At 42.7% G+C, this 14833-nt stretch overlaps 1 protein-coding gene across 1 annotated transcript; it reads left to right on the top strand.

The window, feature by feature from the left end:
* The first annotated feature begins 3252 nt into the window (after positions 1-3252).
* LOC121995277 (phospholipase A1 EG1, chloroplastic/mitochondrial-like) lies at positions 3253-4581 on the top strand. The gene has a single exon (XM_042549057.1). It carries the CDS (start codon positions 3253-3255, stop codon positions 4510-4512), a length of 1260 nt encoding a protein of 419 aa, XP_042404991.1. The 3' UTR covers positions 4513-4581.
* The last annotated feature ends 10252 nt before the right edge of the window (positions 4582-14833 follow it).

The raw sequence follows: 14833 nt of genomic DNA on the forward strand, positions 1-14833 counted from the left end.
GAAACAACACTCAACGCTAACACTAAGGATTTACTTGGTATCCACCTCTAGAAGAGGTGACTAATCCAAGGATCCACACACTCACGCACCCTCCACTATGAAAAACACTCCTTTTCGGTAACTATCGAAGGCGGAGAAGCCTTACAACACTCTCAACACAAGAAGAAAGCAAGGGAAGACAAATACAAGAAATATCTTACAAGATATGCAATGAAAACTCTAACCCTAGCTTCTTCTTCTTGCCGTAACTTGCCTCTTGACTTGGACTTGCCTCCAAGATCTTTCAAGAACTGGCGTGAGAGTAGAGAAGAAGAATGTGGAGAACTGCTGTGTAGAAGAGAATCGAAGCCGTGTGAGTTCTACCGAGAGAAACGCTCGCCAACAGCTATATCCCGCGCCAACGGTCAAATCCCAATCGATCGGATTGCTCCCAATCGATTGGGGAGGCTTTGGATCGATCAGTCGATCGATCCAGAGCGCCTCTGTGCTCTCGGGAATAGCCTGGATAGATCGGCCGATTGATCCAGGGCTTATCGCGCAAAATCACAGCTCCCAATCGATCGCCCGATCGATTGGAGGCTCCCAATCGATTGGCTGATCGATTGGGAGGCTTTCTATTCGCGCGATACTTCTTCCCAATCGATCGGGTGATCGATTGGGAGGAGGTTTGTTGCGAGGACTCACCCAATCGATCAGTCGATCGATTGGTCATGAGTCAATCGATCGGCTGATCGATCCAACTCTTGTTTTTGCCCAAAAACAAGTTCAAAGTCCCCTAGACCAACATCCGGTCAACCATGACCTGTTGGTACATCATGCCTAGCATCTGGTCACCCTTGACCTGCTAGAACTCCCTCACCAAGTGTCCGGTCAATCCCTTTGACCCACTTGGACTTTTCTCCTCGTGCCAAGTGTCTGGTCATACTTGACCCACTTGGACTTATCTCTACCAGGTGTCCGATCAGCCTTGATCCACCTGGATTTCCCATGCCAAGTATCCGGTCAATCCCTTTGACCTACTTGGGCTTCCCAACACCAGATGTCTGATCAAACTTGATCCATCTAGATTTCATGTGTCTGGCTTCACTCACCAGGACTTTCACCTAGCTTCACTCACTAAGACTTCTCATTTGCCTGGCTTCACTCACCAGGACTTTCCTTTCTGCCTAACTTCACTCACTAGGTCTTTCACCTGGCTTCACTCACCAGGATTTTCCACAACTGCCTAGCTTCACTCACTAGGACTTTCCTCTGCCTGACTTCACTCACCAGGACTTTCTTCTGTCTAGCTTCACTCACTAGGTCTTTCACCTGGCTTCACTCACCAGGATTTTCCACAACTGCCTAGTTTCACTCACTAGGACTTTCCAGTCAAGTATCCAGTCAACCTTGACCTACTTGACTTTCCTTGACAATCTCCCCACATGAACAATCACACCTGCAATCTCCATGTGTTGTCTACATGTATTGTCAAACATTGAAACCCAAACATCAAGACTCGAGCTTGACCCAATTCAAGCTCAGTCAACCAAGTCAACCTTGACCTAGGGAATATTGCACCAACAAGTCACACTTGTCAGATTACAAGACAACTTAACTTTGAACCTCTTTGTTATTATCAAAATACAGGTTCGGTAGTTTGATGCTCCTTGCACCAACAATAGATTCCAATGCTCTTATCCTACCTTGAACTTTTGACTGCCATATACTGCAACCCCATAGATTCCGTAGACCTCACCAAAGGGCCCTCCTTATTCACCACATCAATCATCATCATCGTTATCGTTATCGTCGTCGTCATCATCATTATCATCATCAACACCAACAATATCAACAAGTCTATCATTTTGAGCTGGACACATCTAGTGTTTGCAACTCTCAAAAGAGATGATTAAGTGATGTCAATTATCACTGACAGAAGACCCCTCTGAATTAAAACCAAACTTCCCCCTTTCATTCTTTTGAGACCTAGGATTGTCTCGAAAGTGCAATTGATAAGTGGTGGCTAAGGCTAAATATTGTCAAAAAGGCTTTAGCAGCTTCGAGCAAACTCTTTCAGTTAGGTCAGTAAAGCAAGGGAATCCAATTCAATTGAGCAAGGATGGAATTCTTGTTTCTTGACCGCATGCACTGAAGAATGAGACCAAGCTAAAGCAATTCCAAGTGATGAAATGGCAATCAATCTACATCATTATTGATTAATCGACTACTCTAGATTTACATTTCAATCTGGATCCGACAACTCACAAAAGGCCCTTCAAAGAAGGCTCCATATAGCATGCCAAACTTTTATGACAAGTCACAACTTAACATGGTGATGATCCTCTCCAAGATCAACCCTGTTCCTCCTAAAAGCAATCACTAAAGTAACAATAACAAACAAAACCTTCAATCATAAATCAAGAAAACCAAACCATCAATCACAGAAACTACATAATTGACCTTCCTCGTCAATTATTTGATGAATCAATAATGGATGCAGAAAATCTAACACCAGCTTCTTCTCCCACTTTTTGCATTAAGTCAAGTATCCATCATTGAACAATAAAATCCCATAAAATATTCTCCTCCTCCTCATGTTCCCCAAGTAAACATATTCAAAGATATTGGAAATATCACTTCTTCTACAAGAAAAAAATCTCTCTGCAATCTTTTGAGCTCCTAAATTTAAGACTAAAAGTTCATCCTCAGCTGCCCACTTGTTCTAGTTGCCATTCCATGGCTTACCTTGGCACAGCTAGGCAACCCATAATTTCCCAACCCTCAGCATTTAAGACGTGCCATTATCATTATACATCTCAACTACCAATTCTCAATCCATGAAGATGTGTCAACCCCCTGTTCCTCCATCACATGTCAACCACCAGTTCCAGAGCTCTCTGTCCCTGCATAACTGGAAGATTTATTCAAGATTCTGTCTGCTTTTCGATCATCTAAAAATTGGTCAGCTCGATCTAGCTTCAGTGAACTTTAAAGCCTTTCGATGACCCATAAGTTTGAATTTTTTTTTTTCTTTCCCACTTTCTCGGGTCGGTTGCTTTCTGTGGATTCTGTGATCTTTAACCAACTCAGATAGTGCTCCATGGATTGATTCAATTGAGGGAACAAACCGACCAATAAAAATAAGAAGCTACGAGAATCCAAGATTACTCATGCCATTGGCAAATAAGCTCATAAGTTATTTAATTGACGGTGCAGCTTCAACAACCATGTCTGTCTATAAAACTCCCTCTCCTCGCTCTCTCTGTCCTCATGGCTTCCATGCAAGCTCATACCTTGCTCCTCCCAATGACTGGCGTTCCCATTGCGTCGTCCCTGAGAAAGAGTAGCTTTAAGTCGGAAATGAAGCTCAACGCGAATACAAGGCGCGATTCAACGCTGGCTGGTGAATGGAGGAAGATCCAAGGCGCCAACGACTGGGCCGACCTGATCAACCCGTTGAGCCCTTTGCTCCGCGACGAGCTAGTTCGATATGGAGAGCTGGTCGCCGCTTGCTACAAGGCCTTTGACTTGGACCCTCGCTCGCGTAGGTACTTGAATTGCAAGTACGGCCAGGCGCAAATGCTTGACGAGGTGGGGCTCGGCGGGGCGGGCTATCAAGTGACCAAGTATATCTATGCGACCCCCGATGTATGCGCCCCGATGCGCGACCGCAGCCGATGGGTCGGCTACGTGGCGGTGGCCGTGGATGGCGACGCGCGGCGTTGTCTGGGGCGGCGCGATGTGGTGGTGGCGTTCCGTGGCACGGTGACCCGGGCCGAGTGGGCCGCCAACATGATGAGCGCGCTTCGGGCTGCCGATCTGGACCCGGCCGAGCCGCGGCCCGAGGTTCGGGCCGAGTCGGGTTTTCTCAACCTCTACACGTCCGATGACGGCGCGAACCGGTTCGGCCAGGGGAGCTGCCGGGAGCAGCTGCTGGGCGAGATCGCCCGGCTCGTCCGAGTCTACGGGGGCGAGGAGATCAGCATCACATTGGCCGGCCACAGCATGGGTTCGGCCCTGGCGCTGCTGCTGGGGTACGACCTGGCGGAGCTGGGCCTGAACCGGCTTCGGCCCGGCGGAGAGCCGGCGCCGATCACGGTCTACTCCTTCGGCGGGCCGCGGGCGGGGAACACTGGGTTCAAGCGCCGGTGCGACGAGCTCGGAGTCAAGGTGCTGAGGGTGGTCAACGTCAGGGACCCAGTGACGAAGCTGCCGGGGCTGTTGCTGAACGAGAGCTCCGGCGGGCGGCGCGCGGGCGGAGTCGAGTGCTATGCCCACGTCGGCGTCGAGCTGGGACTGGATTTCTTCGACCTACGTAACCCTGCGGCCGTGCATGACCTGCGGACGTATATAACGCTCTTGAAGTGCCCAAAGCATGCGGCGAAGGAGGAAGACGTCAATTTGGTCGACCAAATGATGGAGAAGGTTAAGAAGATGGTGCAGCAACAAGGAAGGAAGGTTGTGGGATGGCCATGGCAGGACATGGTAAGGCAGGTAGGAAATTTGGTGCAGACTCTGAGCATGATCTGAGGCATGCAAACTTCCTCATTTTTAAAAAAATTAAAGGAGGAATTGCATTATTGTCGACGTTAATTTTTTTTTTAGTTGGGCTTTGATTTGCTTTATGCATACCAAGTGTAAATAATATGAAGAAGCTAGATACTCCGATTGGTGTCGAACAACTCAAAAGGTTGAAAAAAGTGATCAATCTTTGAGATTAGACTGCAGTTTTTCTGTTTGCGATTGGTGTTGCTTGAATCGAAGGAAGAAGAATTTGACTTCATTAGTTGAGGCTGTGATATGATTGAATTGGACAGAGTAACAACTTTTGGATGTGATTGGTGTGGCTGATGTTGATGAAAATAGACATCGATAATTAAACCAAGCTTATTAACAAAATGAATAATGTAAAGAGAGTATAAAAAGTTAAAAAAAAACACTTTACTAGGTATTCCATATCGCAATGCAGGCCAATCCAAAATGACAAAGACCTCTTGCTAGTTAGTAATATAAAACTGAAAAGTGAAATTTCTTCCTTATCTCATCATTGTCACTTTTGCTCCAGTTGGTATGCTTTAAAAATTACGACACCGACAAATTAATTAGCTTTGTCTATCTTTTGTCATATTACGTCACAAGTGTTAGATAAGATCGATCCAAGTGGTTTGAGTCCAATTAGCTAGGTTATCGACAAATCGACTGCTCAAGTTTTTTTTTTTCTCCATTTTCAATCAAATGTGTATAACATGGTGGTTCCTGTTACTTCACGGCTACTTCCATGTTTCTTTTGAACAGAGACCATCTCTTTCATACAATCACTAGATTCTCTGGGCAAGATTAGGCTTATCTACAAGGTTATTCAGAATCTAAGGTTTAAATTACACTAGCTGTTGTTGGATTTGGATGACATGAGCAAAGTTGCTTAAAAGATGCTGCCACATCATGTGCTTACACTCGATCAATCTCTATCCCCATCCTCCCAATCTAATTTATTCAACAAGTCCGTGTTTTCCATTTAAACGAGAACTCAACTCCTCTTTTCCAATTAGAATACACTTCTTGATTGACCCATTTTAAATATTTCCAAAGATGTAAAAATCATTCTCTCTATTCCTCTCATGCATCAAACGGAGACATCAAACATGACTAAGCTTCTTTTTTCCCCTCACATGTAGCATCAACATGTTAGGAAAGAAATGTCAATGCAATAGATATGGGCGGCCCATGACGACACATACATATCCAAAACCAACCAACTCAAGCCTCATGGAATAGATTCCATACACATCACGAGCTTATGAAAAGTGAGTTGAAATACACAAAAAAAAAAAGTTGATGTTTAATAGAGGCAAATTGGGAGGTATTCTATGTACTGTCTTAATAATTTTAGAGACTGTCCCATCACGACAGGGAACTGTGGTATTAGTCATGCATTTTGATTTGAATAGATACAGATGTTCTTTTTTTTATTTGAATTAGTGCTGAACAAAATATTAATTAAATCAGAATAAACAATCAAATTAATTCAAAATTTAAGTTTTTATTTAAAAAATTTTCAATATTTTAATCTATTGGGTTCGATGTGTATTTTAAAATTCAAAAATTAATTAAACCTATAAAATCGATTGTACTAATCAGATACTATGTTATAAACAATCAACTGATGTATTTGAATTAGTATTTAATTTTTTCTCTCTAGACACTGATCGGCGATTGGTGCATTCGATGTGCATTCAACTATTGATATCAATTGATAATAAAAATTTAGTTAATTTAATAACCGATCAAATTTATCAGTTCGATTTATTTAATTTTAATGTTTGATAAAGTTGAATCGATTTAGTTTATCAAAAAAATTTAATTCCTTTAGTTTCAATTTATTCAGTAGATTTGATTTTAAACGGATTGCTTAACCCTAATTGATCTTACTAATTATTTTTATTATATGTGATCCTTGTCCGAGAGTCGAGTCGACGAACGCTCGGGACGTAGCGCTCTCCGCTGGCTTCGCGCAGACTCCGAGATGATGTGGACCTCCGGCGAACCTGCAACAAAACCGAGCCGGGAAGGGGTTCCCGGCGACGGCCCTCCGACACTTAAATCAGGCAACGACGAGAAGAAATCGAAGTAGAGTAACGAAATGGAAACTATAGCTACAGTGAAGATAAAAAATATACCTCCGTCGAAATCTAAGGGTCCTTATATAGGGCTCCGCGAAGGCATGCGCACGCTTATCGAGGCGTGCACGCTTCTCAAAGCATACTTGTAATGGGTGTGTCAAAAAAGCGTGTCTGACGTTATACCTCAATAGCTCAAGCATATCCCTGATGTGATAGTGGAAGATTCCACCGTACAATTCTTTGTCCGTCCATGCCGCCATCCAGGCTGTGTGTCGGCGACACTGCTCCCTAGGAAGATATGCCCAGCTACTCCCCTTGTTGGCTACTAGGCCGAGCGGGAGCTCGCTCTGGCGACCCATTGGCCAAGCCAAGTGGGGTCCCTGTTCGGACCGCCGCCCGCTATCCCCACTTCTCTGCGCCGGGTGGTGCCTATCCTGTGCCTGTCCTGGCTGGGCGGTGTTCGCCGATCGGCCCCGATGGAGTCCGCTCGGCGGCTATCCCCTTTGTGCTTGTCCTCTGAGCGTCGAAAGCTCGGCCTTGAGCCGAGCTGTTGCGTTGGTCTGAAGGCCTATAGCGCCGCTCGGGCAAGTGGGTCGGTCGGCCGGCCCCGAGGCATTGCTCGTCGGACTTTGACCCTCCGTGTCCCTGACTCCTCTGCTGACCTGACCCCTCCTCTTACCGTCCGGATCACATGCCTCTCCCTCAAGTCTAGTCGAAGGAGACTGTAAGTCCAACTGACTGGACATTGGTCTAGTATTCTGCTGACCGCTCGACCGTGATGCAAAAGAAACCGCTCAGCCAAATATATGCTAGCCGCTCGGTGACGTATAAGCTAGCACTTGAAATTCATCGCTCTGTGTCCTGGTCCGCAGGTGGTCAAAGCTGACGTCATCGGAATCTCCTTGGAATTCATGCAAATCCTCGTCATTAAAGCCGAGCACGCGACCACGCCGAGTAATGGCCTTCATTAATTGCGTCCCTGTAAGATGGCGACACACGACACTACCGCCGTCATCGTATGGCGGGGGTGTCAGTTCCGATGGGACATCCGGCGGTTTGAATTCAACAACTGGATGTAAGCATTGATCCCCGTGACGTAGATCGAACGGCTCTGGTCGGCCGAGCCCGATCTTTATAAATCTTCAACGTCGACTCCTATTCCATTGCTACTGCCTTGTGCTTTGGTGATTCCTTCCATGTCTCCTGCTCCGGAGATCTTCCTCCTTCCACGTTTCGGCAAACCTCGGCACCTATCTTTCACCGCGACTCTTTCTCCTGTAAGCTCCTCCCTCTTTTCTCTTTGTCGCATTTGCTTCAGCCCTTGTTCCTGCGCATCCTTCTCGTCCCTGTCGGCCTCCTTCCGTCGATCCTTTCAGCGACCCCATTGCACTTTAGTTTTCCGATCATGGCCAGTTCCTCTGACCCCTCTCCTGGCCTCTGGTACCACACCATGGAGAGTCGGTTCGACTCGGGCGACGTCGCCAGTCTTATTAGTGCCTTCGACATTCCACCTGACCATGAGATAACCTTACCCGAGTCGTTCGATCGGCCCCATGACCCACCGGTCGGCATCATCACTTTCTTCCGAGACCAATTCGTAGCTGGCCTTCGATTCCCCATCCATCCATTCATAATAGAACTCTGCAACTACTTTCGTATCCCGCTTGCCCAACTAGTGTTGGTGCGGTTAGCACTAACGATCTAACTCAGGTTTTGATGAATGACAAATCAGGTTAAGTTAGGTTTGTCGTTATCTAACACTTTGATCGAGTGTACAGACTAAGTCCAGACAGGTCAACGGGCTGACCGGATGTCTGGCATGAAGTCCAAATGGGTCGACGGGTTGATCGGACATTTGGCACGAAGTCCAAGCGGGTCAACGGGCTGACCGGATGCTTGGCACAAAGTCCAGCTAGGTCGACGGGCTGACTAGATAGCTGGCGAGAAGTCCAGACGGGTCGAAGGGTTGATCGGACGTCTTGCAGGTGAGTAAAGGTAAGTCACTGGACGCTTGGCACGAAGTTCAAGCGGGTCAACGGGCTGACCGGACGCTTAGCACGAAGTCCAGCTAGGTCGACGGGCTGACCGAATAGCTGGCGAGAAGTTTAGATGGGTCGAAGGGCTGACCGGACGTCTGGCAGGTGAGTAAAGGTAAGTCACTCGAAGGGAGTGACTGTGAGGACGCATTCCCAGGAAGGGAACAGTAGGCATCGATCTAGCTTAGATCCATTTCGGATATCTAAGTCGAGATCGTGACTAGATTCCGGTCTTGGAAAGACGGAATCTAAGTCATACTTTTTATGTTAAACTTATAAACTGTGCTAACACTTTGTTTTGTAGGAAATTCATTACATTTGCCGCGGACTAACCTTGTCTTGCAGGAGAATGACATGTTCTGGAGAAAGGTGGTCCGGGCGCCCGGAAGGGATCCGGGCGCCCGGGAGGCAACTTTTATCGTATCACATCGTCGCCACGTGGAGCTCGCTCGTTGGACCTGCCACGTCTCACCAGGGCGCTCAGAAGGGATCCGGGACGCCCCGAGCCTCATATAAAAGAAGGGTCAGGGGTGGAGCTCAATACAACAACTCTGAATTGAAGAACTCGCTCTCCTGTGCTCCTGCAACGCTGCAAAGCTCCGACAAACGCGCTACTTCTCTTTTTAAGTCTCTTATTTTGTCGGTATTGCTTTAATTCTTTCATTAGCATTTTCTGTACTTAATTTGTAATAACTTTCGAACTGCTAGTGAATTGCCCATCGAAAGCACCCTTGTGTGCGGGCCTTGGAGTAGGAGTCGCCAAAGGCTCCGAACTAAGTAAAATTGGTTCTTGTGTTAGCATTGTATTGTTTTACTTTTTCGCTGCGCTTACTCTTATCGAAAGAATTTTCGTAATCGATATTCACCCCTCCCTCTATCGAACGTCTACGATCCAACAAGTGGTATCAGAGCAGGTACCGCTCTGATTTGGTGCAACCACCAATCAGGCAAGGGAGTGATTTGTTGGTGCGGAAAGCATCCGACGATCAAACCGTTGGTTTGATAATGGAAAAGGAATTCAGAGTTAAGTTTATTTGTAATCTAACAGTTTGATTGAGTGGTTCAGGAATGACCTAGCTGCGGTTAGGCAGGTTGAAAACCCTAGGGGATGGTAACCCTAGGTCATAGGGGGCGGTAACCCTATGCGGAAAGTCTTGGCGGGTCGAGTACTTCAGGCAAAAATCCTAGGGGGTGGTAACCCTAGGTGGAAAGTCCTGGTGTCGCGAACCAGGTGGAAAACTGGACGGGTCAGGAAGCGGGCATTCAGCAGAAAGTCCGGAGGCATCGAGCGCCGAGCAAAAGTCCAGTCGATCTGGAGGATCGCACTGGCAACAGATAAATCTCCTGAGTGGAGTAGGTGAGGACGCGTTCCCCATAGAGGTAACAGTAGGCGTCGGGTCGACCTAGGGTCTCCGGTCAGAAACCCGAAATCAGACCCGGACAGTCCGAAGGCTGTCAGTTTATTTGTTTATATATTCTATTATGTTCTAACTCTGTTTTGCAGGAGACTAACGTTTTTGTGCAGAGTTAGAAGTGACCGGGATCGATCGACCAAACCTTGGGATCAGTCGACCGAACCCACAAACCAGCAGATCAGATCTCCAGAGGTTGGACCGGGCTCGACCAGGGGATCGGTCGACCCAACCTTGGGATCGATCGACCGAACCTGGGTTGGGTGTCGACTGGATCAGGCTGACTGGGCTGAGTTAGGACAGCTTATCGGTCGACCGAACCTTTTTATCGGTCGACCGAACCTCGGATGGAGTTTGACCAGATCGAAGCGGAGCGAGAGGATCGGGCGGATCAGATAGGAGGAGATCGCCTGATGAGTCGACCGAACAGGGGATCGATCGACCGATCCGCCTCGGGTCAAACTTGATCCCGAAGCTTAGGGATCTGGATCAGACTTTGCAGAGCTATAAAAGGAGGCCTCGAGGTGCAGCTTCAAAGACAACTCGAACAGAAGAACCTGTGCTCCTATGTGCTGCCCTGTACTCTTCAACAACACCCTGCTGCTCCAACGAAACAAAGCTCCAAAAGTTCCTTGTTTTCCATTTCGTTGGTATAAGTTCTTTTATTGCACTTAATTGTAATTCATATTGTAATCATCTTTTTCGATATTATAGTTGTTGCCCAACGTAAACGCTCAACGAGCGTGGGCCTTGGAGTAGGAGTCGCCACAAGCTCCGAACCAAGTAAACGACTGTGTCTTCTGTGTTGGTGTTATTTCTTTTCTTTTCCGTTGCATTTACTCTAACGATTTCCGAAAATGAATAGTGAAAGCCACGAGCGCCATTCACCCCCCCCCCCCTCTAGCGCTTTTGATCCAACATGATTTGTTTTTAAAATTCTTTTTTCTATTTTCGAATTTCAGTTTTTTCGTAAAATTCTAAACTGGTACAATTACCTTTTTGGAAATCTCCTTCCGTCGTAATTACATCTAAATTGGTGCAACATCAATTTAGTTATTTTTTTAATTCTTCCCGCACTACTAATCCAAGACCAAGTCTTGGAACCTCTCTAGTTGTTTTTGTTTGTGCAGATTAAAAATGTCACAGATTGAGGGCTTCAGCACAGTGCGACCTCCCCTTTTCAACGGGGATGATTTCTCGTAATGGAAGAAGCGGATGGAAGTATATCTCAAGACAGATTTCGACCAGTGGCTAAGCGTCACAAGAGCCTACAAAATACCAGTAGACAACTCGGGGAATCTACTAGATCCTGAAGAATGGACAACAGACTTAAAGAAGAAGGCATCAACAGAGAACAAGGCAATCAACACATTACAGTGCGGATTAACAAGAGAAGAACTGAACCGGGCCGGACCACATAAAAATGCTAAGGAGCTGTGGGACAAACTGATCGAGCTGCACGAAGGAACGAGCGATGCTAAGGTAACGAAACGAGACTTGCTTCTAAATAGAATATTTAACATAAAAATGCAGGAAGGAGAAACGGTCAGCCAACTCCACGCAAGAATCAAAGATATTCTCAACGGACTCCACACAATAGGACACCAGATGGAGAATCGGGACTTAATAAGGTATGCCTTAAACGCTTTTCCACGCAACAGCTTGTGGGCATCTATCGTAGATGCCTACAAGATCTCTAAAAATCTATCAAAATTAAAACTAGATGAGCTTTTCTGTGAATTAGAACTGCATGAGCAAACTAACGCTGGGGTCGAGAAAGGTGTAGCTTTATTTGCAGGTTCCTCAAAAGAAAAGAAGAACAAGTCTGAACCTAAAGAGGATTCTGACCAGAACTCTGAAGATGAAGAACACCTGGTGAACCTGGTAAGGAAGATGTTCACCAGGAGGAAAAAAAGCTTCAGCAAGAAGGACCTTCAAAAGATCAATTCTCCAACCGAATCGAGGAGTGTGACGTGCTTCGGATGCAATAAGAAGGGCCACTACAAGAACGAGTGCCCGAGATTGAAGATCGACAAACCTAAGCCGACCAAAAAGAAGGCCCTCAAAGCGACGTGGGGCGACTCCTCCTCGGAAGAATCGGAAGCAGAAGATTAGAAGCACCAGAGCCACCTCGCGCTGATGACCCTCGAAGCAGAGTCGGAAGACGAATCGAAAGACGGGTCAGAACCCGAATCGAGCCACGAGTCCGTACTCGTTTCCGAAGGTTCCGAAGAGGTATTCCTAACCTTGAACCAAAAGTTTTTTAAAATTATTTCATGCTTAAATAATAAGTTAGTTAAATTAGAAAATGAAAACAAATTGCTCCTCAAGGAAAATCAAATCCTCAAGGAACAAGTTGTAAATAATAAACCAACTCAAGATCTAACACTTGAGGAGGAGAATTCATCATTAAAATTAGAAATTAATAATTTAAAAAATATGTTAGAAAAATTTACTACCAGATCAAAAAACTTAGACTTAATTCTAAATAATCAAAAAGCATGTTATAATAAAATCAGACTCGGATATAAGTCAAACTCAAATAAAACCTTTAAATCATTAATAACCCAATACAAACCAACAAATAAAGCCTGGGTTCCGAAAGTGTGTTTAACCACGCAAATAGGACCTAACCAATATTATATCTCTAAAGATAAAATATATTACATAAAGTCAAATAAACTAAATCAAAAACCAGAACACAAACCTAAACCAAAAAACTTAAAATCTAAACATATTAGAACTCAACAAAATTTAAACTATCACCAAGTGAAATATAATTATAAAAGAAATAGACATAAACCGAGAACTAAAAAAATTAAATTAATGGCCATTAATTCAGGGGGAGCCTCCAGAATAGCTGGCACATCCAAAACTAACCTACCCGGCAGGGTAACCCTAACCAACCTACCCGATAGGGTAATTAGGATTAGTCAAAAAGAGTTCAAGTTTAACTTGAAAAATGATACTGGTGAAATTTTGGATGATAGTACGTTAGGGAAGCTTAGTCTATGCATATCTAGGAAGATAAGGCTTCGACCTGGTGCATTTGACTAAGTGGAACTGACCGAAGCTATCCTTTATAGATCATAACCAGTTAGACCAAGATTTTGTACTAAGTCCAGTGGATAGGACTATTTGGAAAGCCTCGAAGACATGATTACTTTAATGATGTCCAAGTGACTCACCATAGCCCAAAAATTTATCCAAAGAACGCCTATTTGTTGAACCCAAAGCTAAACTTGAATCTAACACAAGTTAAAAACAAACCCTAAAATTGAACCTAATTCATCTCATAAAATTATGGGATTATCTGATTGAAAACATAGTTCGGGTGAGATGACTATTAACTTTAAATTAAAATTAACTTTAAATTAAAATTTAAATTCAAATTTAAAATAAATTTAATTTAAATTAAATTAAAATTAACTTTAAATTAAATTAAAATTAAAATTAAAATTAAAATTAATCGTAATTTTTTTTAGTTTTTTTTTTAAATTAAACTTAAAATTTTTTTAAAAAATTTATTTTAAAATTTTAAAACTTAATTTTTTTTACCTAAAAATTTATTTTTTTAATCTTAAAAATTATTTTTTTAACTTAATTTTTTTAAAAAATTAATTTTAAAAATTAAACTTAAAATTTTAACTTAAAAATTATTTAAAAAATTAAACTTAATTTTTTTTAAAAAAAATATTTTAAAAATTAAACTTAATTTTTTATTTTAAAAATTATTTTAAAAAATTAAACTTAATTTTTTTTCTAAAAAAAAATTATTTTAAAAATTAAACTTAATTTTTTATTTTAAAAAATATTTTAAAAATTAAACTTAATTTTTTTTACTTAAAAAATTATTTTAAAAACTAAACTTAACTTTTTATTTTAAAAATTAAACTCATTTTTTTTAAAAAAAATTATTTTAAAAATTAAAAACTTAATTTTTTAACTTTAAAAAAAATTCCTAAAAATTTATTTTAAAAATTAAACTTAATTTTAAAAATTAAACTTAATTTTAAAAATTAAACTTAATTTTAAAAAAAAATTAAAAATAAAACTTAAACTTTTTAACTTAAAAATTATTTTAATAATTCAACTTACTTTTATCAAAAATGACTATAAGTCCAATAGTTAGACTAACCCCAATTCTTACCTATTGTAGGAAACTAAGTGGATTTTGGATAGTGGTTGCTCCAAACATATGACTGGATATCACACAAAATTCACTCAACTCACCTACAAAAGTCTAGGAACAGTTGTCTTTTGGAACAACGGCAAACTCAAGGTTATTGGTATAGGTAATATCGAACTGAAAATTGACTTTATTATTACAAATATTTTACTTGTTAAAAATTTCAAGTATAATCTTTTAAGTATCAGTCAACTGTGTGATACTAGGTATAAGGTTAGGTTTTTATCTACAGAATGTTTAATCAAACACCTAGACAACCCTAACATAAGCCTAAAAGGGTTTAGAAAAGACAACATCTATGCAATCAACTTAACCACTTCTTCAATTAAGTGTCACTTAACACAGAAAGAAGAAACCTGGTTATGACATAGAAGGATGTCACACACAAATTTTAGAACTATAAGCAGACTAAATGGATTAGTTAGAGGTCTACCAAAATTACCTAACTTAGATTCAACCATATGTAATGCATGTCAACAAGGTAAACAGACAAAATCCACCCACAAACCAACTAATCAATCACAAACCAACTCAATATTAGAACTGTTACACTTAGACTTATTTGACTCCCATGGAGTCAAATCAATAAATTGA

This window comes from Zingiber officinale, chromosome 6A (genome assembly GCF_018446385.1).
Source record: "Zingiber officinale cultivar Zhangliang chromosome 6A, Zo_v1.1, whole genome shotgun sequence".
In the NCBI taxonomy this organism is placed as follows: Eukaryota; Viridiplantae; Streptophyta; class Magnoliopsida; order Zingiberales; family Zingiberaceae; genus Zingiber; species Zingiber officinale.